At 40.9% G+C, this 25,295-nt stretch overlaps 1 protein-coding gene and 1 long non-coding RNA gene across 5 annotated transcripts in view; one reads left to right on the top strand and one right to left on the bottom strand.

Annotated features, from left to right (window-relative positions):
• LOC110347438 (uncharacterized) overlaps positions 1–25,295 on the bottom strand; it is a 64,814-nt gene that overhangs the window by 21,670 nt on the left and 17,849 nt on the right. Inside the window, exons 1-3 of one of the 4 annotated variants that reach the window (XM_021252032.2) lie at positions 5,731–6,296; positions 3,853–4,528; positions 2,603–2,791 (exon numbers count right to left, since the gene is read on the bottom strand). In XM_021252032.2, the coding sequence (XP_021107691.2) occupies positions 2,756–2,791; positions 3,853–4,305 (489 nt within the window). In that variant the 5' untranslated portion in view covers positions 4,306–4,528; positions 5,731–6,296 and the 3' untranslated portion in view covers positions 2,603–2,755. Of the gene's footprint in view, positions 1–2,602; positions 2,792–3,852; positions 4,529–5,730; positions 6,297–25,295 lie in introns of those variants that run through there. The other 3 variants (XM_087210556.1, XM_087210557.1, XM_087210558.1) reach the window with 3 other exon arrangements.
• Positions 2,791–4,957, top strand: LOC147828285 (uncharacterized). The gene is made up of 2 exons (XR_015451053.1): positions 2,791–3,107; positions 4,492–4,957. It is a non-coding gene; the product is annotated as an uncharacterized LOC147828285 (long non-coding RNA).

The following is a 25,295-nucleotide window of genomic DNA, read 5'->3' as shown; positions in this document are numbered from 1 at the left end:
TTTTCTCTTTGCCCTCTGAATTTCTTACCTCCGAAAACTAGTTTAGGCTCTTTTTGTTTCTCTCTTCACTCACCTTTGAGTAATCTCATATGAACCAGCAATTCTTTCACGGTTTCCACCAGACAGCAAACTCACAAATTCTTGTAACCTCTATAAACTTGGATTTCTATCTTCCTTGCTTGACACCCCTATTAGAATTATCTGAAAAATCAGATCCTTCCCATTGCTCTTCTCAACAATGACATCAACATCTCTAGTTATCTAGCCAAAATAATCAAATCATTTCTCTTCCTGCTTCTCTTTAAGCCTGTCATGGGAGTAATGTGAAGAATCCCCTAGATTCCACTTGTGTGCTCTCTTCCAACCTCTCATTTTCATCCCACCAACACTACACTGTAACAGATCCTAACCTGAGCTGGGGCAGCTACAACAACCTCCGAATTTGTTCCTTTACATTCTGTCAACTGCCACTTCAATCCTTCTCGCTCCCAGAGTGAGTGGCTTTGACCAAATTCTTGCTGCTTTAAAACAAGCAATGGCTGCCTGTTGCTACACCCTGAGCATGTACGATTTTTCATATTAATACCCCAAATCACAATATCTAGCCAAATCTCACTGCTCCCCTACACATACTCTATGTTCCAGTCAAACTCTACTAATATTCCTGAGACATGTCTGGTGGGTTTTGTTTTGCTTTGTTTTGGCAGAAAAGAGAGAAGGGATTTGAATTAATTACCTGTTTCTTACCCCATCAATCCTTCAAGGCCCATAAAAGTTTCCTTAATTTCTCAAAGTATTCATATTATCCTCACCCAGTGTCTCCAAAATTTTCTTTTTTTATTTCTTTGTTTTCCCTCTCTCCTTCCCTCCCCCTCCCTCCCCCTGTTCCTCCCTTCCTTTCTTGTTCTCTTCCTTCCTTCCCTCCTCTTGCTGGAGATTGAATCCATGGCCAGGAACATGCTAGGCAAGCTTTGTGTCACTGAGCTCCATCCCTAGCCCAAGGCTTCCTTAGTTTCTCTACAACCCAAGTCCCTCTCTCCTGCATTTGATTTCTCATAGTTCTCTGTTGTTTAAATCTGTACTTATTTTACTCTAATTTATAGCAGAATTGCTCATGCTCAGACTTCCCCCTCCCATGAAATTTTAAACTCCTGAGCACAGGAATGTGCTGTTATCACCTTTGTGAGTTGCTATGTCTAACCTGCGCTTAGCACTCGTATGCACTAAAGAAATGTCTTTGAACTTGAACTCACAAGAACATTTTGGCATTCATCAGGTACATTTAACAACCAAATATCTTTAAGAACGAGGTAAACTCTGATGACAAATTACTTGTTCCTAGGTTTGCAGACAATTGGGATGGAGCAAGTCTTGGTTTGGCTAAATGGTAGAATCAAGATTTGTATCAAAGATTTTAAAAAAAAAAATCTTGCTAGTGATAGAACAGATAACATTCTCCCTCCTATATCAGCTGTTTACACTTTCCCACTGGAATACTGGAACGTGGAGCAATGAAATGAGCTCGGGATTACTCTGAGGAAATCGGGGGTGGAGTAAAAGTGGAATTCTCTCCTCAGGACCCTGCTGAATTTTAAGTTCAGCTCTGCCTCTCTGCTTACTGAAAATACCCCTGTGACCTTGCTAGACTTGGCATCTTTCTCAGAGTCCACCCTGGCCTTCCTGCTCACGTTTCCACAGTGATGTGAACCCTGTTCGGTAGGAATATGCTATTCAGCACACATGAGGATTATTCTGAGCTCTTCCTATCTCTGCCAGATACCGAGCTAGTCTCGGAGGTTACCAAGTGACAGGGCCTGCTGCCCTACCCCCAAGAGAAACATTCACTAATGTGTATCTCCTTCCAAAGACTGGGTCTTCTTCCCCTACAGAATAAGTACACCACAACACTTCCTCGCTGAAGCAGGTGAAGTCGGTAGGTAGACAGGAAAGGTGTTGTATGAGCAGTTAGACGGGGAGCCCACCACTGAATCGCCCCAGGGCACTGTGTAATGGTCCTGGAGCCTCAAATGTGAATACAATAACCTCTGCTCAGCCCTACTTTCTCAGACAAGAGTGTACAGGTATCCCATTTAGTCCTGATTGAAGGAAAAAGATGATTCTTTTAAAAGAAAATGAGCGAGTTTATAAAAAAGCAATTTGGCAAGAAGCAAAATGGGCAATATTTATAAACCTTAGGGAGGTGTTGAAGCGAGCTGACAGCGCTTTAATCCCAAAGGATCGGGTCTTTTCCTCCATTTTCTGGGCCATTTACACTCCGTGTGCTAACTTCAGCAATAATGAAACCGCCTCAGGATGCGTCGCTTATTTTAAATCCAAGCCCTTTCCTGTAGGATCTACTCCCAGCCTTAGATTTCTGTTTATCCAAGTGCAGCTCGGCCAGGCGGCGGCGGCGGCTCTGAGGCAGCCAAGCAGCAAGCAGGGGACTGGTGGGGTCCCTCCTGGGTCGCCCCACAGGCCTCGGACCGGCAGTGGACAGTTTTAGGGCGGCAGGGGGCGCTGCAGAATCTCGGTCCCTCCCGGAGAGAACCATCTCCCCTTCAAGGCCAAGTTTAGACCCCAAGTTTTCTACGGACGTCTGTGGCTCTTCCTTAGAGAAAGACATTAAACCCTTCAGGACGCCCACGGTGCGCGGCAGGAGAAACAGAGTCCCTCTGTAAGACCCAGATGAGACTTAGCACAAGTAACGCCATCTTGTTACAGGCCCTCCATCTTGTCCCTGTGGGTTTCGGGTTCACTACAGGACACAGAGTTCCCGGAATGTACTTATTATCTGTTAAGACACCATGGAATGTATCATTGTTTCTGTGTAAGGAACATCCTGTTTGCTAAGTAAAGAACAGCTACAACACCCACCCCCGCCACCGTCCCCTAACTGCAAAAATTCTGCTTCTGTAGTTCTGCTTGCTAAGCACCCCTGCAGCCCCTATAAAACCTTCCAACCCCCTGAGCTCGGGGCCCCTCTCTAAGCTTGTTTGCTTGGGCGGGGCGTCTGGCCAGACTAAGAAAGGTCTGTTTTACTTTTCCAACTTGTCTGGTGTGTTCCCTCCCGGGTGTTCTTCGCTGCAGTCAGCTCCTCGGAGCATTTGGTAAGGCCCTCGGTCTTACACCTCACTCTGTAACATTGATAACTCTCGCTTTATCTTCTTTGCATCTCGCAGTCTTCAAGACTGGAAATTAGGAAAAGTTGCTCTTGCGCACACATTTGAGCGCCAACCACTCATTCGTTACCAAGAACAGAACCCAAGCTGCCCGGGAAAGGCAGCCTACGTTACCACTCCCTCCTCGGGTGCCCGCGGGGGCTGCGCATCTAGTTTTACCTCGACTGCGGAAGGACTTCGGGAGATGCGCCCGTGGAGACTTCCGCCAGCCCCGGCCTCGCAGTGTCCCCTCCCGACTTCCCGCGGCCCTGCCCCTGCCCCTGCCCCCGACTGCCGAAAGCATCGGAGGGGACCCGCGTTCCCAGCTGGGTCAGAGCTGAGCCCCCAGGGAGGAGTTCGGGGCTCGAGGGGGCGCCCGCGTCTGTGCCCCTGTTCCCCTTTCTCAGCCTCCTGCACCCGGTCCGTTTGTGAGGGGTCCCCAGCCCGGGTGGCAGTCGTGCGCGCGCTCGGCTCTAGGCCAGGCAGTGCCCACTCGCTGGGACGCGCGTGGCGTCCGCGTGGCCACCTGCGGGCTGCTCCGCGAGGCGGTGTTCGCACAGCGCCCCCAAGTCCCTCCGAACAGTGGACGCAGGGGCCGGCCCTGCAGCGCAGTGAGAGGCTCTGGGGTCCCGCCTCGGCGGGCGCTGCCCGGGGTGCATCCCCCAGCTCCCAAGTGGGACCCCTGGGTACTCACTCGTCTGGGCCCGCGGAGCGGGGCAGCGGGCAGGAGCGGGGTGGCTCGAGCGCCCCGTTGACGCCCCTCCAGCCCTGGCGGCGGCGCTGCGGCTCCTCGCTCTCGTCCTCCCTGTTCTCCTCCTCCTGCTCCTCCGGCGCGGGGAAGGTCACCCTCGCCTGCTCCTTGCTCTTCCTGACCTTGGTGGACATCGCGCGGGCGGCGGTCCGCGCTCCGGGCTGCCGGCCCCAGGGCTCCTCGGCCGACGCTCCCGCAGCCCCGCAGCCCCGCAGCCCGCGGCGGGAAGGCGGGCGGAGCGCTCAGCGGGGCCCTCGTGCGAGCGGTCAGGGGTGGCCGCGGCTGCGGGGAGCAAGCCTGGGGCAGCGCGGGTCGCGGGCGCTGGGAAGGGAGCTCGGGCCCTGAGGCAGCGGCTGCGATGCCTGCTCCGTGCTGGCCTCGAGGCTGGGACAGCATCACTTGCTAGGACAGCATCGTTACTCAGGGAGGAGAGGGAGGAAGGCAGGAGGGCGAGGGCGGGCGAGGAGGGGCAGAGTCAATTCCTTACCAGACAGAGCTGGACAGGAAATCAGACAGACCAGCAGGTGGGAAGTAAAGAAATTGGAGAAACTTCCTCTCCTCGCTCTCCTTTTTGCTTTCCAGAGAATCTAGAGCTCGTTTGCATCGGGACACAAGTTTCCTAAGGAAGAGAAAAGGGAATGGACTGGCTCGTGAATTTTCCTGCAGTCAAATTTACCCCTCGCAACTCCCCATATTTCAAAAGCACCGCTCTTTCGTCGTATTCAAGATTTGCTTGAACTTACAGAGGTGTAAATGCCTTTCCCATCAGTGCCTTTGTACCCCAGGATGGTATTGTTTTAAACGTGCAAGATGCATGTTCGTTTGATGGATCTCAAAGGCATCTAACAAGACTTACATACTATCTAAGAAATACTTTTCAGCAAAAATTTGAAGTCTTTTTAAAAAAAAACTTTAAGAAAAGTGGTCATAAAATGCAAGAACATTTATTCTGGGAGAAAAGAGTTACAGAACTTTAAGGACGCTTTTGTACGTAGGAGGGGAAGGGATGGGAGAGATGGAATAAAATAAAATTTATTTAAAAGAGTTACCCAGAATTTTGGTCAACAGGAGTGTCAGGGATCAAGTAATCTCTTCCCTTTTATTTTCATGTCATTTATTTATTTTGCAGAGCTGGGATGGGACACAGAGCCTGGAGTGTGCTCTACCACAGCTACACACCCAGCCCGGCTCCTTTTAGAAATGAGAAGGCTGAGTCCTAGAGAGGCTGAGTGAACTACTTAAGGTAGATGGATCATGAGGAACATTCAGATCAGACCCAGGAGGCCGCATTCTCAAGACTTTCTGTTGCCCAGCTAATCCAAATGGGAAGAAACATGGTGGGATAAAATGCGATTTGTTCTTTTTAAACTGTAGTCAATATACCATACTTCTTGGAGGAAGAGTTCTTCCCAAATTTAAACAAAACACAAGTAAGGAAGTTAGCTCCATTGAATTTAATTCTTCAAAAGTAAATAAAATACTCTGCCTTTCTCCAGCTGACAGTAAGTCTGCATGTCTCAGGCAGACCCCTTCCAGCACCGTGGACCTCCCTGCCTGCCAGTCTTTCTGCAGCACACCTCTAGGAGAGACCCAGAGACCGTGCTCAAAGCAAGTCTCATCGTGACTTTTCTATATAAAAATCTCTGGTGTTTTCCCACTGCTTTCAGGTTAAAATCCAAATTTGGCATACCCAGCCAGCCTTCTGTGGTCTGATGCTAATTCTTCAGTCCCTCCTCCCATCCTTCCTCATACGCAGTCTAAAACCCTCAGTGTCCCATTCTTCACCGGGTGGGCACACAGGTCACTTCCCCACCTCCCTACCTTTTTCAACTTCCCGATGCTGCAGTGTCTGAGCTCCGTCATCCACCTGGCACACTTGTATTTTTTCCTAAAGACCTGCTTATGATGGGCCTCCAATCTGACCGTCCTCCTGCATCCCAGGGAAGTCTGCATGGCCACGGTGTGGTCCTCACCCACTCTGCATACCACATCTCACCTCAGACTGCATCATAGTGAAGTTAATTCTGTGTGCCTGTGTCTTCCTTAAACTGTTGTGACTTCGGGTCTTATTTATTTTGAGCTACTTGGGAGCTTATTTTTTTGCCCTTGTCATTTGTGCCTGGATGAAGTCAATAAATGTTTGTGGAATGAATCATTGAGGTCCATGGTTCTTTGTAGTCACATTAACAAGTTTAGGAACTGCCCTTGTGAGGCTCTGGAGAGAAACTCTGTGGGAACACTGGAGGCACCAGGGTTTACTCTTCCACACTCCATCGGTTTCCTAGGGTTACCATAACAACATATCAAAGACTCAGGGGCTTGGACAGCAGAAATTTATTTTCTCACAATTCTGGAGACTAGAGTCTGAGTGCAAAGTGTCAGCAGGCTTGGTTTCATCAGAGGCCTCTCATCTTGCCTTCTCCCTGTGTCCTTACATGACCTCTCCTCTGTGCCTGTCCCAATGTCCTCTTTTTATAAGGACACCACTGAAATTGGATTAAGGCCCAACTAATAAGCACATTTTACTTTCTCAACCTATTTAAAAACACTATCGCTGACTATGGCATATTGTGAAATACTGGGGACTTGGCTTAACATGTGAGTTGGGGGGGCACAGTTCAATTCATAACACACACTGGTTCTCCTCGAGCGAGGGAACTGCTTCATCCAGAGTCTAACATTTTGATTCTGAAAAAGTGTAGCTTTAAGATTAAGGGAAACCCAGAGGAGAGGAAATCTAAAAGAAAATAGATTTTTAGACAAGAAGAAGTGTGTAGCTTTTTGGCATAGGCCAGCTTTGTCTTTTTAGGCATTGTTAGCTGCTTGCATCCTCATTAATTGCTTGTCTAAGACACATTCAAAATCTGTGACCACTACCACTAAGTTACATCCCCAGCCCCAAAATATCCAACTCTTTTCAACTGGAGGTAGCCACTGAGGGATGAGTGGAGAATAACTTTCATGATAAATCCAAATATAATTAGTGATTTTTAAAAACCCGGTGGCAGAGGATGGTCTCCAAATTTCTCTTCAATTTCTAAAAAACTTCGATACCGTCTTTGAAATCAATTTCACACACAGTCAAAGGCTCCTGTTCTCCCTCTTCGCACTGTCCCTGCCCATTTGCTCTTTTTCCAGGGTCTATAGCATATATAGCAAGAAGACACTGTTGACAGTTAATGCTTTTACCACATCGTGTAGTTTAGGCTCAGCAGTTTCCTCAAGGGAAAGAGTATGGGAACAGGTACAATGTTCCAAACCAGTGCACATTCTTTTCCTCTTTAAGAATAGAAGTTTTCTCATAAATGGATTTTTTTAAGAGGAACCTTGTGTCAGCCAGGCCTGGTGGTGCATGCCTGCAATCCCAGCACTCTGGCAGGCTGAGGAAGGAGGGACACAAGTTCCATCCCAGGCTGGGCAGCTTCGTGAGATCCTGTATTGAAATAAAAAATTTAAAAAAGGCCAGACAGTGTAGCTCAGCTCAATCACCAGTACAGAAAAGGAAAAAAAAAAAAAAAAGTAACCTTGTGTCTTTAGTTTTGTTAGCAGTATATACTAAAATAGGAAATGCTATGTGTTAGAAAATTTGAACTCCCCAAAGCAGGATCCCTGAACTCATTGTGTGGCAATTAACATTACAGTGCTTTTTATACAGAATTTAGTGTTTTGTAAACTGTTTGCCACTAATACTTACAGTTTCTAAAAGCCAAGGAAGTCCCAGGCAGTTTCCAAACTTAAATATGTGTTTGGAAATTTTTTCATGAGTCACAAGTTTGGAATTCAAAATTAACTTTTTCATAGAAATAAGTTGTAGAGGATAGTTATATTTCCAGGACAGTTTGCTTAAACAGTATAATGAGGTATGTAGGGACATACACTTTAAACCAGAGGCCTGGAATCAAATCCCTTCTCTTCCACTCACAGAGTGTGTAACTGTTCTCCAACTTGTCTGTCTTCCCCTCTGGGCTGTAAATTCTTACAGTTCTTATAGGCCAAGGGAGTTCCCAGCAGTTCCTAAGTGTCTTATTTGACCTTGAACACCAGTGTAATCATAAACCTGATTATGAAAAGCGAGTGTTCAATAAATGGTGACAAGTAATAAGAGTGCAGATATTCAATACATACTTGTGAAACGAAGAGACCGAAAAGGGAGGAGAAGGAGAAAAAGCCTGCTCTGGTCTCCCGCTGTGGCTGTGCTGCCAACTCGAGGTGAAATCTGAGAAAAGCGAAACTTCTTTAGGTCTCTTCCCTACTCACTTGCTCCACTGCTTTCTACCTTATCATACTAATCTGCCTTGGCACCTGTGAGCTCAGCGATATCATATTGTTTTAATTCTTCTGCAATGTTATCTCTCAGGTCTGCTGTGCCCCAAAGTACTCTGTGCTTCACAATTACCTTTTCACGTCCTGTCAGTCAAAATTGCTATTCCCTCAGGGCAGCCAATCCAGCTCGCTGTTAAAGGGAAAATATTTCATACAAATGACACTCATGTGTGTGTGTGCATACCCGAGTCTTAATGCTCCAAGGGATTTACATTGCAAAAATTGCAATAACTCTTCATTTAGTGGAATTAGAAGCTGTATCTGAAAATGAGGTGAAAGAAAGATTTTTTTTTTTTTTTTTGAAGAACAGGAGTAGCTGCAAAGTATGAAGTCAGACATGCAGTAACGTCCCTGTAGGGTTTCTGACTTTGGTTTCTCCAGATAGTTAAGTTTTCAGTTCTTAACTGATGTAAATCTCCTCTCACTTCCTACCTGATCAATATCTGCCAATAGTACCACCACAAAAGCCTCCTAATTCAGGGAGAGAATGGAGTGGGCTGAAGGCCAGGCTAGGGTTTTAGAGTCTGTCTTGAGCAGAGACAGAAATTTATTATTAGGATACAGTTCTCCAGGTGTGCCTCACATTTCTATACATTTTGCAAACAGAGGAATGGCTGCCTGTGTTCTGGAACCTCTTTTCAAAGATATTTGTATGATGACCAGCCTTAGATGATAGAGTGTGTCCTTTTCTGGCACAAAGAGCAAATGTGTTTATTGCCCAGTACAATAAAGATAATGCTCTCCCTGGGGCCAAAACCAGGCAAGCTTCCCGGTTACCTATGCTCACAGTTCCTCTCTTCCAATGCAACCCACTGCATTGCAGATGGCATCTGGCCCTCTTCACGTCACTCTGTGGGAATCAGCATTCAGGGAATTGGCACGAATGCTGACATTCTGGCTACTGTTGTTGCTACAAGTAATAAACTGTCCTTTATCTCTAGTCTGGGAGTTTTGTGCCTTGTGCCAGCATCCATGAAACTGTGGCTCACCAACTCATTAGCTTACAGGTAGGGTAAAATCCCAGGTCCTTCATAGTTCTTGATAATTATTAAATTTTACAGAAGAAAAAATTCACAACTCTCCCAGAGCAGAAATATCTGAGAGTAAAGTTGTTCTTAAAGGGATTGTAATAACTCTCCCATGGGACCAAGTGGATTATTAATGAATTTTTCTATGCACAAGTACTCTTTTACATACCTGCTCAGACATTTTAAAATGTGAAATAAATATTAAAAGGAATAACTTCTCTTTCCCTAGGAAGAAATAGACTGGATGAATGCCTACAGTTTCTTTTTTAACTTTTAATTTTTTATCTATAATCTAAAGAATGCTGACTCCAGGACTGCTACTCAAGGCTTCAAAGTCTATTGTATTTGGAGCTCTGAGGAAAAGTGGAGTGAACGCTTTAGCATTCATTTCTTGACCCTTCTCTATGTGAACATACAGAAATCAAATCTGCTCAGCCTTTATCTTTGGCAAAGTTAAGAACAGCTCTACTTCATCTTAATCTCTATGATCCCAGTCGACCTTCTTCCACAAACTATTTTAAGATCTGTTCCTCAAAGTTATAGTTGTCCTTCCTTGAGAGAAGAAAGGTTTACCGTTACGGTTTGAATAAAAAATGTCCCCCAAAAGGCTCACGTGTTCAGAGATGTGGACTTTGGAAGGTGATTAGATCATAGAGGCACAGTGGGTTAATCCAATGATGGGTTGGTTCATGGTTGAATGGGATGTTAGGAGGTGGACTTGGTTGGAGGAAGTCAGTCACCGGAAGGGTAATCTGAATGGATATATGTTGTCCCTGGCCTCTTCCCTCTCCCGCCCGCCTCCTCCCCGGGCTGCCATGAGGTGAGCAGCTTCCCTCCACCACACCATTCTGCCAGTGATGTTCTGCCTCACCAGAGCCTCAGAACCCATGGAGTCAAGTTTCTGTGGGACTGAAATTTCTGAAACTGTTAAGTCAAAACAAATCTCTCCTCCTTTGTTACTCTCAGGTGTTTTGTCACAACTACAGAAAGCTGACTAACATCCTTACTGATAACTTATAAATGGGAAACTGGCCGAGACAGGACATATAAGTCACTTTTCAGAAAGGGAGGTAGGGAAAATAGATTAGCTCAATCTTTCCAGGCAGGCCACTTTTACCATCATTGAAATGAGCTAAATAGTTTCTTATTTTATTAATCCTACTCAGGCAAAATCCTTAGGACTTATTTAAAATGCTGATTGAAACTTTAAGTGTAACTCTTTATTTCTTCCAGCACACATTGCCTTTTTGTGTCAAATTCATTATGTGTTATCTCTACAGGTTCCAAACAGTCTCATTCCAAGGTCTGAATTGTTTAATCACAGAATTAGGATGTGGTTGTTAGTCTCCATATTACTATGTTACCACTTTATTTTCATTTGTTGTATTTAATAGCACAAGTATCTACTCACCACTCACAGATCCAGTGACATCTGACTTCCTGACACCCCAAGTCTAATCAGATATGATTTTAGAGAAGGGAAAGTGGGGTTCACTCTAGGTATATAAAGGACAGTATTTTGTTGTTGCTGTGTTCTTTCTACTCCTCAGTAGTTATCTCTAATCTTTAAACATAACTCTTTTATCCTGTAATGATTTTTTTTTTTTTTTTTTTTTTTAACCAGGGATCAAACTCAGAACCTTGCAGTTTCGAGGCAGGAGCTGTGCCACTGAGCTAAATCCCCAGCCCTGTGACTCTTATCTATAGGCAAAAGTGTTAAGGAAAAAAGAGTAATCAGACGGGACACCAAAAATGTTCTCTGATTCTTCCTACACTTGATCTTAGCCAAAAGGCCGAGAAGCGATCTCTCTGATTCTTCCTGCATTTACTTAAAATAAATTACCTTAAAAACGTATGACATACACAGAATGTACAATGTTTCCCTTTCATGCTAATTTTGATTAAAAATTAAAATTACATGTTATTCACACAGCAACATAGAAATATGTTGCTATTGTTAATACTTTAGATATGACATTATAATCATTATGTTCTTTAAGGATTTCAGGGATAAAAAGAAAGGGAAGAGATTACACTGTCCAGAAAACTACAAGAGGTTAAAACATATTTTAAAGGACATCTGGTCTCATCTGGTCTTATTGTAAGTCACCTTACAATATTTGAGAGTTCCTCTGCACTGTCCCAGCTAAATGTTCATATGTACATATTAATATCTTCATTATGTACACAGTTTTCACCTAAAAATGTGATTCATTTGCTGCTATAGACTTCTTTTAAAATGCATTGAATTCTTAGAAGATGTTTAGATACTGGGGAAAATTTTTCATAGTGTAGCTTACAGCTTAATGAGTCAAGTCTATTAGTAAGTGCCCGTATAAAGTAGGTGATTATATTTCTACATGATGAGATTAGTGCTCTCAGGGGATGCTAAATGATGTCTGTGGGGATGTTCATCAGCTCCTACATCTAAAAGGACTGAAAAAGTCCAGCTGGATGTGTAAAGATCAAATTCAGTAAACAACTGAGTCCTAATTGAAAATTTGTACTTTTATAATTGAAGCCTAGGATATAGGCCAGTTAGAATTCCCATTATAATTATAAGTTGAAGATGAAGTCAGAAGCAATTAATAATGACCTATGTTATTGTGAACCCAAAAGGAGACAGGTTGTGTATACTTTTGCATGGAATAGATTTGACCTTCACTACCAAACACAAGAATGGTCTAAAATTATAATTGGAAAGTGGAAGCTTTGAATCTTGGATTAAATGTGATCTATCCTGGAAAAAAAAGCTTTGTCCAGTGGACTTTGTTGGAATTTGTAAAGGTAATGCTTTTTCAGAGCCCAGGAGCAGTAATAAAAGAATGTGGTATCTGTATCAAACAAGCAAGTCTGGCACACCAAAGAATTTAAAAGTCTTGGCTCCTGAACAACAAGAAGAATCATTTCTTTAGGATGTTTTGTTTGTCTTATGAGGACTTTTTTTCCCCCACTCAACTGTTCATCTAGCAGCTTTCAATTCTGAAATCCCAGAGGAAAGAGTGGCTTTGCACACATAGCAAGGAGGTGACAGGCTCCCAAACCATAAATGGCTCCAATTTTCATGTAAAATCAGCTTAGTGAATCACAGGTGGATTTTTACCAAAAATTCATTAAAGGGCTTCTGCCACCAATAATACCTTATTTAAAAATAATCAGCTCATTTTTGGCTAGAAATATTATGCATACTATAGCCAAATATATTACAATATCAGCAAAGACAGCTCTGGAGATAATGCATGAAAGCTCAGTATCGAGAAATGAATTGATTTTTGGAGAGATAATAAGAGCTCATCATGAGCGTCAAGACTGCATGAAGGATTTATGTAATAGGACTGTTAAGAAGAAAAACTGGAATAGGTTATTTAGAATAACTTTTTGGGAGAACATATAAAAAGATTTTATTCATGACTTTAGAGTTGCTTTCAGAACTCAGTTTTAGATAAATGCAAACTATAAAGTTGAATTAAAAGCAAGGGAAAAATACCAGTACCTAAAGGAATTAAAAATCCCAGTACAGGAATGTGGCTATGAATGAAATAATCTTAAATATAGAAAATATAAGTCTGGCCTATCATTTGAGACAGACCCTGATCAGAGTCTATATACTTTTATCTCCCAAAATCTCAAATCATCCATATCATCACCACCATTAGAGCTGCAGCTACACTTTCCCAGTATGTCTTATGGTTTAATGAATGATACACTGGAAATCTAAAGTTAGTCCAAACACATAAAGGAGTGTACCATCCCATTAAAAACCTTCCAGTTTCCTCTAGACTGGATCTTTTACTTACTGTATAAGGAACAGAAACAATTAGTCTATGAACAGGCTCCTTTAAATGGCACACTCTGAAATATTTTTGAGATTTTTCATCATTTGTGTTGGTAATAGAATTATTGAAAAGCTGATACTGACATGTGATGGATAATATCCGTCTCATACTTTTTAAATAAGTATATAATCATTATCTTGACTTTCAGAGTTTTTTAAAACTCTGTATAAATTTCTGCACATGATACAAGATTGAAATTGATCACTGATCATGTGTTGAACATTTACACAATTTATCTAGAATGCACTTGCCTTCAAACTTTCCTGAATTACAAAAAAACCTTCTTATTTTTATTTTGAGTACTACTGAGGCATGGCAGGCTATAGAGAAAATAAATGCTAAGCTTCTTGTTTTCTCCATTGTTAAGTGATTTAAGGCTTTGATTTTCTATAACCATTTTATATTCTAAGAAAACAGATTAGTCAGTTCATTAAGGCAGGCATTTCTTTCCTGCAAAATCTCCATATCTTATTTCTTAATCACATTTCAGAACTCATGAGATCAGCAATTTTTCCTTGTGAAAATGTACAATATGCAATCCACGATTGCATAAATTTATTCAATACCATTCTTTGTCTTTTGTTAATCACACATCTTTTATCAGAGGTCAATTACTTATTACTTGCTATGTATTCTGATACACTATGAATATGTATATCCAGAGTAGAATACTTTATAATACAAGAAATTTGAATTTTAATAAGGATCATGGTGTTCTCATGCAATGGAATACTGAAGTGGCATAAAAGCCATGTCATAGAATTTTTATCAATGTAGGGAAAAGTGCATGATATCCATTGAGTAAAAATTGTGGTCACTGAACTTTATATATTGCTTATGCATTTTCCATTTACAACTAAGCATAGCAAAAAAAAAAAAAAAACCACACAGAAACATAAGCTTATGAGTATTTCTGGTGGCAGGAAGGGGGAGAAGGTGTGTGGGATTTTGATGACTTGCAATTTTCTTTTAGCTTTTTTTTTTTGAGATTCTCAAAATTTCCATATCAATCATGTTCAGACATACTCAGCCACCTCATGTTTGACAAAGGAGCCAACCACCCTCACTGGAGGAAAGATAGCCTATTTAATAAATGCTGTTGGAAAAACTGGATTTCAACCTGTCAGAGATTAAAACTAGACCCATATCTATCACCATGCACTAAACTGAGATCTAAGTGGATTAAAGAGCTAAATATTAAGACAGAAACACTAAACTTGCTGGAAGATAAGTTAGGTAGAACTCTTGAAGACATTGGCATAGGAAAAGACTTTATGAACAAAACCTCAGTAGCATGGGAACTTACAGAAAGAATCAACAACTGGGATCTCATCTTATTGAAAAGCTTTTGCACTGCAAGAGAAACCACCAACAGAGCTAACAGACAACCTACAACATGGGAAAAAAATTTTAGCAGCTGTAACTCAGACAAAGGGCTACTATCTAGAATATATAAAGAACCGAAAAAAGTCAGACCCCCCAAATTCAAAGACCAATTCAAAAATGGGCATCTGAAATGAACAGACATTTCTCAGGCAAAGAAGTAAAAGCAGCAAATAAACATATGAAAAAATGTTCAACATCACTGGTCATTCGAGAGATGCAGAAGAAGAATACTTTTTTAAAAACCCAGTTGCATGAATTAAAATCAACTGTTGTTTAATTTCATTATCCAAATCAACTAATATTTATTGAACATATCCTAGTGCAAGATCTTGTCGGAAGATATTTTTAAAAGATCATTTTCCTGTTGTACATCATATTACAATGATATGTGCATATCCATTTCAATTCAGAATAGCTAAAGCTTGGAAGCTGCCTATATGTTCTTCAACAGACTAATGGATAAAGAAAATATGGATTTTACACACAATGAGGTTGTACTCTGCCATAAAGAAAAACTTGAGTCATTTTTAGGGAAATGGATACATCTTGAGACCATATTGTTAAATGAAATAAATCAGACATACAAGCTTAAAATATCATATAGTTTCTCTTACGTGAGAAACCCAAAGTGTAAATAAAGAGCAAAATTAAAGATAGAAGATAGGAAGTAGGGAGGGAGATCATGAAAAAAGGGGAAAGGAATCAAGAGATGAAGGGAGAAAAAGGAAGGGAAGGGAAAGTGGATGAAAAGGGAATTAAGATGTGCTGCATACATACATACACCAACTCCACATAAGGAAGGTAGACAGCATATATTGCAAGTATGTCTAAAAAATAAAAAGTAAAAAAGGAATATATCTTTGAACAATAAAAACGATTTTTCCTGTCATAAAAGAGCTTCCAAGTATATTTTGGAAGAATTGAAAGTAAAATATAAAATGCTAATGGATTAATAAGATTTCAGTCACAAGACAAGCAGGAATGAAAGGGTGTCAGCACCATGTGATTAAATGATGGACAGCTATTGCTAGGGGATCACTTTTGATTTGATACAATATGAACTTAACTGACCCATCCTGTTTTCTTTCCTACTTGTACTAAAATCTAGTTGTGATTCACTGATGACCTCATCATTTGTGAATAATCCAATTCTTGAGTTTGATTTCGGTGGCATTTTAGTAAAACACCATTTTTGGAACCTCCTAACTCCTTGATTGCAAGCCACTTTAGTAGCATTTAAGCACTTTCCAGTTCATATTTATTTTAATCCCTTCCCTTTGTCTGAGATTTTAATTTAGATATAGAATGCAAAACTTCCTTCTTTCTTTAATTCCTGGTATGGGCTAGAAGATGGGGGAGGAAAGTAAAGACATCTTTTTTGTTTGTTTGTTTTTTGGTACTGGGGATTGAACTCGGGACCTTGCGCTTGCGAGGCAGGCGCCGGCACCACTGAGGTAAATCCCCGCCCCATAAAGACATCTTTTTACTCTGGACTATTGACATGTTTTTTTCAGCTGTAGAAGAGAGGGTACAGTAAGGTACTCATTTAGTCAATGGATATTTCTTGAGAGCTATATATTTATGTTTATATATTTTCCGAGAGTTACATATTCTTCATGCCAATCAGTGAAGTGGTGAAATAAGGAGTTGACTAGGGTACCTAAATTTCAAATAAGGGTCCTAAGTTTGGTTGTCTCCTCACCCCTTCTCAATATCTAACCATGTTTATAGATTCTTCCTATTCGAAAGACTAGGAATGAATTATTGTCATTCAATGAAGGTAACTACTGTAAAGCCACCTTACTCAGCACCAATAAGAAAAATAGTATTTTAAAAACTTATAATAACAGAAAGTGATGGGTCAGTTTTCCCTGGAAGTTATCCGTGAAAAATTAACACAAATATGCAGAATCATATTCTTCTGTTACAGCCTATAGCTTTTCACAGTTTTCCTTCCAAAGTAATTTTCTTCTTTTTTTCTTTTTCCCCCAAAGTAATTTTCAAAATCCTGTAGGAGAATATTTTCCCTCAAAGGGGACTTAAGTACAAGATAAATTTAAAAAGTGGTACAATAAAAGTGATAACAGGGTCTTAATGACATTTCTTCATGCTTGATAAGTGAGAATGATGTAGGGATGAATATTTCCCCATAGCACTTGTGAATGAGATAAATATAATTCACAAGTGCTCTGCAGAAATACTAACTTTTAATGAAAATTTCAATTTTTCTTCCTTATTAATGACTCCTTCTCTCCTTCCTTTCTTGCTTCCTTCCCTCTTTCTTTTTTCTTTCTTCCAATTATAACATGTTTAGAATTAGATTTCTACAAAGACTGTTGAAGAGGAAGTGTATCTTTTCTCATTTATTTAAAAATTAAAACATTTATAAATCATGTTCTCTGGGGACAAAACAAATACAGTCACTCAAAGGAAAACAACAGTAGCTTCCTAACTGAGACAGAACACTTCAATAGTTCTTTTAAAAATTAAAACTTATTTACTTGAGGCTGAGCATGATGGCACATGCCTGTAATCCTAGCACTCCCAAGGCTGAGACAGGAGGATCACTGTAAATTTGAGGTCAGTCTGGGCTACACGGTACGTTTAACGCCAACCTGAACGGCATAGTGAGACCTTTTCTCAAAAAAGAATTATTTATTTGAAATAGAAATAAGTATATCCTCACCAATAAGTATTTTATTTAAATAATATATTTTGTGTAAAATATTTCAGATGACAAGTTTCCATAATATTGGAAAGTGATTTCTCTGAAATAAAAATCTTTACTAAAGGATGACTTTATAGTATCACAATCTGTTAACACAAAAAAATCTGTTTAAATGTATATTGTCATTTACATAAAATAATATTTATATACACAATGTAGAAGATCTGCTAGTCAATTTAGTGACGCACTAAAGATAAACACTGCTAAATAATTTAATTTCTCATCTTCCCTCCCCAAGAGTTACTGGACAACATTACTCATGTTAAACCCAGCAAGCATTGAAGTAAATTTAAGCTTTTGTCAATGAAATGTCAGCTGTGCTTCCTTGGTGTATTTTTTATCTGAAACATTTAAAGTCTTGAATAACTTCAAGATAAGAAAGAAGACACTCCAGGATTTGCCATGGTTTTGCTGGCTCTCATCAGATGTGCCCCTCAAGTGCTTCCTGGCCCCTGTCTCTTCACTCAAACTCCTACCGGCCCCTTCCTTGTCCGCTCAGCATCTCCAGTGCACGTTATTGCCAGTGTCCTGACTGTTATCCTGTTTCAGTCTTCTTCTCCTCCCCGGCTCCCACTTCACTGTGTTTTCTGCTGCCAGAATCATCTTTCACATCCAGACACATCACTCTCTTATAACCCTTTATGAATTCCTGTTGCCCCCTGGCTACAGTCCAAATCATTTTCCTTTTTCTTTCATTTTTAATATTTTGATCCCAGCAAAGATGTGATTCAGCATACACAATAAGCAATACAAAAATATATAAACAATCTCTCTTCTCAAGGAGGTAACAGCTTTATTAAGAAAATATGCATATATTTAAAAAGAAAAACAATCTTCATGGCATTTGAAGTGATTCTACATTTACCATCTCATTTGAACTTTTGTGTGCTTCTGTATACCCAATATTTGGAAAACTTAAACCCAGCATCCAGGTGTGGGGCTGCATGGCTCTAATTACAACCCCCAAGGGAGACAAAGGCAGGAGGATTACAAGTTTGAGTCCCACCTGGTCAATTTAGTGAAACCCTGTCTCAAAAATTTAAAAAAATAAATAAAAAGGACTGAGGATGTAGCTCAGTGGTAGAGTGCCTCCGGGTTTGATCTCTAGTACCAATAAATTTAAAAAGACCCAAAGATGCAATATTTTATACAAAAAAGTGGATATATGCAATGTATATATGTTATGTACATCACAAAAAATGAACCTTCTTGACAGAGTAACCTGTTTTCCTCATAGAGAGCCACTTATGTTAGGATTTTCCAAAGGTTCTCTCTCTCTCTTTCTCTCTCTTTCCCACACAAGGAGAGAGAGAGAGAGAGAGAGAGAGAGAGAGAGAGAGAGGGAGAGAGAGAGAGATTCACTCATGAATTATGGAGGCTGAGAATCCTCCTGGGAACTATGAAACCTGGTGAAATAATTTAGCCCAAGTTTAAAGACCCGAGAATCAGAGGAGCTGATGATAGAAGTCCCAGTCTGAAGGTTAGAGGAAATGAGATAAAATATTGCAGTTCAAGGTGGTAGGCAAGAAGGGATGAATCCTTCTTCCTCTACCTTTGCTCTCTATTCAGGCTCTCAGGGATTGGGTGATGCCCATATACACTGGGGAGGGAAATTTATTTTGTTGAGTCCACCAACTGAAGTGCTCATTTCACTCAGGAACACCCTCATAGACACAACCAAGAAGAATGTTCCATCTGGGGACCCTGTGACAAGTCAAGTGGACATACAAAGGTAAGCATCAGAGTAGTCAAGTTAAGTGCGCGACTGTTCCAACACCACTGAAGGCATATGGGGTGCTCCCCCTCACATCAACTCAAAGTTTTCTCCTTCCTCTCCAAAGTAATCCCTGTTCATTTGTCATTTCCTTGCTGCTTGAAGATTTAACAGCATATGTGTTATGGCCTGTATCTACCTATCTCCTGAAAGGCTCATGTGGCCATAGGTGGGAAGTTTCAAAAGTGGCCAGTTTGGGGTGTGGAAACGTGGAGTAAGGGTGTGCTGCTGGGATTAAGGGTGTGGATGATGGAAGCCCTGCCTAGAGTATGATTGGCACCAATCAATAGGCTTACAGCCTGTACGGAATATAAAGGGAAAAAGGGAAGGTAGACTTCCCACTCCTACTTGTCTGCTGCTGCCGCCTCCTGCCTACTCTGCTATGTCTCTCTGCCATGCCACTGTGCCTTGGAGCCAGCTGACTATGGATTGAAACCTCCATAAACTGAGCTAAATAAACCTTTCCTCCTTTAACACTGGGTGTTGGGTATTTTGTCTCAACAACAAGAAAAGTAACTAAGAATCTGTATATTGCCTTAAATTACATATTTAATTTTACCTATTCTTAAGCTATATAAAAATGCTGTCATCTTCTGCAACTTACTTTTTAAAAATTCACTATTATCCTTCTAAAATTCATCCATATGTTTATATACAGCGGTAGGACATTTATCTTCATTGCTGTATAATATTTAGTTCGGTGAATATACTACTTTTATTTTATATATTCTTACTTATAGAATCTGGCTTGAAAAGTCTATAGGTCCCTAATTACTATTAAAGTAATATTTAGTTTATATTTATAACATTTAAAGAAATCTCAGAAAGGCTATAGTCCTTTTATTTATAAAGATAATAAAAGCAAAACATAACTTATGATCATAATTTGTAAATGAGACATGGTAAAAACATATTTTTCATCCTTCTGGGTGAAGGATTTGCATCCTAATTATAGCACAGAATCTTGGAAGGAACTAGAAAGAACCTTGGAAGCAACCAGGGCAAAACCCTCACTTGATAGGTGAGGAAAACCAGGCCCCAGAGAGACAGAACTTTTGGTCTTCTGTGTTGTACTGCAAGAAGAGTCTGCACCAGGGCCCAGCAGTCCTGGATTTGAATGTCAGCTCTGCCATTCTCCGTTCTTTTTTTAACATGGGATAAAAAAAGGTATGCCAGGCCAGGGATTTAGCTCAGTGGTTCTGGCGTCTGCCTTGCAAGCACAAGGTCTTGATTTCGATCCCCAGTACCAAAAAAAGAGAAAATGTATGCCATGGGCCTGTATTCAGTGAGATTATTAAAGTACATAAAGTAGAAGTGTCTGCCCTTCCTTGATGCCTAACTGCAAGAAAGAAGCAATAAGTGTTTTTTCTCTTCTCATTCCACCTTGTCAAAGGGTACAGATCAGTGCATAAAAAAAAGAGGGTAAGAATCCAGAGCATTCACCTTGCAGGCCTGTTAGATTCTCACGAATTCCTTTCTGCCGAGCCCCGATGCCTGTCACCCTCTTCATGGATGTCGTTTCCAGAGTCTGACACACAGATGTCCCTTCTTCGCTATGTGTGCCTATGGTGTTCTGGCTGATGATGGGTCATGGCAGTCTCCTTGCATGACTTTCCTTTACTCTCAGCATGAAGTCCACCTCCTTACACAACCTCACATGTCACTGTTGAGCTCTCTACCATCCCACCGCGCCTCTCCTTCCACGCTCCGGTCCAATCATACTTTTTCCTGTCAGGTGCCCTGTTACTCTGTGTACTGTGCAGCCCTCACAGAGCAATTCACACCCATACCTTCAGCTCACTCCAACTCACACATCATCCTTTCTGGGTAGCCTTTCTCCACCTCAGATGGGATGCTCCTCATCAGAGAATGCATCCTAACTCTGTATAGTCAATGGTTGTGGACTTGGGTGACTGCTCAGCTATAAAGTCCTTGACTCTTGAAGAGACTGCAAGTTTTTATCTTGGCATCCACAGCATCTGACATAATACTTCACACTATAATTACAGTTTTTAAAAAAGTTAAAGTATTAAATGAAATATGCCATACATTCCAAAAAATCTATAAATCACATACATACAGCTCAATGAAGTTTCACAAATGAAGCTTGTGCTGTAAATAGCATCTATCAAGGAACAGAACATTACCTCAGAATTTCTCTTCATGTCTCTTCCCCGTTATTATCCCTCTTATTTCTAATACGGTAGAGTGTTTCTGAATTTTATAAAAATGGAATCACACAGTGCACGTCCTCTTTTGTGTGTCTTCTTTTCCTCCACATTGTTTGTAAGATTCAAAAGCTTTTTCCAAAATATTAATAATACAATAAAATAATATTGCAGTATCTAAGATTTTAATCAATGCATGTGAGATGTTTTCCATATTACCAGTTTCAGAAAGAAGGCAGCTGTTATAAAGCATGAGTTAAGTTCCTCTCTAGTTGATAAGGTGACTGCCTGCTTAGCATGCTTTACTGTCACTGCTACAAAGGCAGTTTTGCCGAGGTGGCCACCCCTGCCCCACACAGCCCATGTGACTTGGGGTGGCACAATTACCTGGACAGAGGATGATGTGAAGCTTTTGTCTTGGGAAGGGGATGCAAACTGGGCATCAAAGGACAGATGTCATGGGATGGAGGGTTCCAACTGCAACATGGGGGAAGAGAAGGAAATCCCTCCAGAGCAAGCCATTCTGGCATCACCCACAGTACCGTGGGTTGTACAGACTTTGCTGGTGCATTACTGTAGACAGAGGAACCAAGTAACGTGATCAGGAGAGGTGCAGGATGAAGGCAGATGCAAATGCCAGTAAACACAGAAGCTGTCCTCGGAGGACAGGGACTGAGGTGCTGGCAACGTGCCAAGATGGCAAAAGTGCTCAAGTATTGGATATAAAGCATTGCCTGGGGATAAGTAGACTTGTGGTATTTCCTGAAAACTATAGTGTGGTAATGAGAGTGACTGGAGTAACAGGAAAGGACCCCTGGAGCAGGTTTCCCTCCCTCCCACCATTCCTCTTTCTCTTTCCTTCTTTCCTCTCCTCTCTTCTTTTTTTTTTTTCTTTCTTTCCTTTCTCTCTCTCTCTCTCTCTCTCTCTCTCTCTCTCTCTCTCTCTCTCTCTCTCTCTCTCTCTCTCTCTCTCCCTTCCTTCCTTTTCTTTCTTCTTTCTTTCTCTCATTTCCTTCTTAATGAGAAGAATAATTACACTGCCTATTAGGACCAAGAGAGCATACCAAGGCTCCTGGAGCTCCATTGAGGAAGGGCTCTCCAGTGGCAAGGATATGCTTCATTTATGTGAGGTAAAGCTCAGAGTTATTAAAGTTGAATTTACAGGGAAAATATTTCCTTCTGCCACCCACACTTGGGAAGTGACATTGGTCAGTTATACTTGCACAGAGATGCCAGGAAGACTTTGTGAATAAGACAGCATCTGATTTGACCTGAAAGGAAAAGATAGAATTTACACCTGAAATGATGGGGGTGGAGGTGTTTCCATGCAAAGGAACAAAAAGCACAGGGGCAGAAGGGACAGGAAGAGTAGAGTGGATCTAAAAAGCATGGGTAAGTACATCCATTCGAAGTCAGAGACAGAGGCTACGTCTAGCCCAAGGAGTACTGCAAAAGCCCCAGAAGACTCTTATCTTGTACAAGACAGAGGACAATTAAAGAATTTGAAACATTTCAGTGATAAGGTTGAAGTTGGCCTCAAGATGATTAAAATCAGGATGGACTAGGGTAGGAAAAGGCAGGAGGTGGGGAGACCAAATTAAAGCCAAAAGCAATAGAACTGAGGAAAGGAAGCAAGGGCCTCAATCAAGGTCCTCGTGACAGACTAACGAGGAAGCAGAGATTTTCTGGAATTGAGCTCGTGGGGAGTTGGCACCAAGGGGGTGTGAGTGCAGCATAATTAAGGGGAACCATGGCACTGGTACAAAATCTGCTCCCAGAGGTTGGGAATTTTTTCACATGTGTCATTTTCCACATAACCATCTTGCTAGTGAAATTATTGCCAATTTGCAGGCTATTTGGGGAATATATGTGTAGCAAATAAAGCAAACAAAACCTGAAATGTTCCATGTAAGAAGGATTTGCCTGAACAGACTCTTTTCTCTCAGGTTAACAATAGTGCTGCTTTTGGCTGAGGGAAATGTCATGACCAGGCGATGGTGACAGGAAGAGGTGTGTTTAGAACTCTGTCACCTTCACTGTCTCCCACGTGCTATCAGAACCAGCCAGGACTGAGTCAGAGCCAAGCAACTGAGGACCTGGTTTTGACAGTTTTTCAGAATTCAGTTGATTGACTAGAGTTCATTCATTTCCTAAGAAAGAAAACTGAGCTTAAAACTTGAGTCCAAAATTTAATTTTCTTTATTATTCAGGGAAGAGATTGTGAATGGTCCATAAGCAACACATGCCAAAAAAGCTTTCTTGAAAACCTTTTTACCTTTTACTTTTTAGAGTAGTGTTTTCAAAAGAATAACTTCAGTATCTTCTTTTCCTGAGGGAAGATAATAGACTCTTTACCACAGGGTCTAGAGTCATGCCTGTATTAGTTGCTCCCTAAATAACTGTAAGAAAATTATCAGGAAAAGCCTCTAACAGAAAGAAAAGGGCTAGGATGGGAGAAATTTTAGGCAGCAATATAATTCTAAAGCTACTGTGCTGGGAGAGCCCAGCTTATTCTCTGTTAATTGAAAAATAAATAGATCTTCAGAGTAAGAAATACAGAGAAAAGATGATCTACTCCTGACAGTTAGTTGTTTGGTTCACATTTTTACGATCCGACTAGAGGTTAGAAGTTTTGATTCTAAACAGATTTTAAATCCTTCATCTACTTCAGTAATGTTAGGTTCAAAGACATCACTGGAGATTTATGAAGGCGCCCCAATGTACATAAATTCTCCCTCAAGAAGAATCTAGGGCTCACAGTGATTTCTTAATTGTGACTTTGGCTATTTAACAGCCTGTTTATTTTCCCAACTTTACATTGCTTTGTGTAAACTAGAGGTCTGGTTTTCATGGTAGGTAGCAATTAGAATAATTTGTTAATCCTCAAAGGATAATCAGAGATGTCTGAGTTGTATTTTACTTCTTAATAAATCTTGCACAGCACCAGAAAAAGAAAAGGAACACTTAATGCAGAGCCACTGGTAATATGATTAAAATAAACATTAAGTAGTAAATAAGATAGTGTGCTCCATCATTTGTTTGTATGGGAATACTGGAAATTTTCCTGAAGGAAAGGGAAATAAAAGAATTCTATCTCTATTGCATAACAAAGGAGAAACATGATCTACTGCTATAAGAAGATGTTGGAAGCGCATGGATTTTGAAGCAAAAAGTGAAGGTAAGATTGTGCCTCTAGAAATGTCTCACTGTGACTTAAAGTGCCATAGCCTATAGCAAGTATGTTGGCAAAAGCAAAATAATAATAATAATAACAATAATAATAATAGCACATAACAATAATAAGCCTAAGTAGTTATCATGAATTTATATTTCAGGATGCAAATAAGGAAAAAAAAAAGACATAAATTAGTTACAATTTTCATTCACAATTATTGTACTCAGTTTTTGAGACAGGATCTCTTTATATTGCCCAAGATGGCCTTGAACTCCTGGGCTTCAGGAGTCTTCTCACCTCAGCCTCCAGAGTACTGGGATTATAGGTATATTCACCACACCCAGCTGACAATCATCTTTTTTTTTTTTTTTTGGTACTGGGGATCAAACTCAGGCTCTTGAGCCTGCAAAGTAAGCACGGTGCTACTGAGCTAAATCACCGACCTGACAATCATTTTTTAAATGCATCAAGATAGTAGAAAGATGTTCACCATGAAAATAGCAGTATCACTGTATCTTCAACCTGATCTTAAAATCAAAAACAAAAGCGCTTATCTATAGAAAATAATCATTTTCATTTTGTCCCTTTGTTACCATTCAGGAACTTAATAGTGAATTAGAAGTAACCTGAACCAGAAATTATTGTTTCTAAAACCAACTGAGGAGGCTCATGGACTCCATGGCTGCATCACCTTGTTATCATTGCATAAGGAACCATTGTAAAATTTAATGGTTTGTAACAACCACTCACTTAGCTCATGATACAGCAAATCAACTTGGCAGTCAAGGCTGATCTGACCTGGGTGCAAGTGTCTGCCTGCAGCCACTGGACATCTAGTTAGCTGTTTCCAGGGCTTGGCTGGCTGTCAGTGGGGACCTCTTGGCTCTCCTCCATGTGATTTCTCATCCATCAGCAGGCTTGCCAGAGCTGTGCTTATGGTGGAGGCAGGGATCCAAGAGAGAAATTAG

This window comes from Heterocephalus glaber, unplaced genomic scaffold (assembly GCF_053883595.1).
Source record: "Heterocephalus glaber isolate CG9 unplaced genomic scaffold, H.glaber_assembly_v1.0 deba00001146, whole genome shotgun sequence".
Taxonomy (NCBI): Eukaryota; Metazoa; Chordata; class Mammalia; order Rodentia; family Bathyergidae; genus Heterocephalus; species Heterocephalus glaber.
This window is presented reverse-complemented; position numbering and strand designations above follow the sequence as displayed.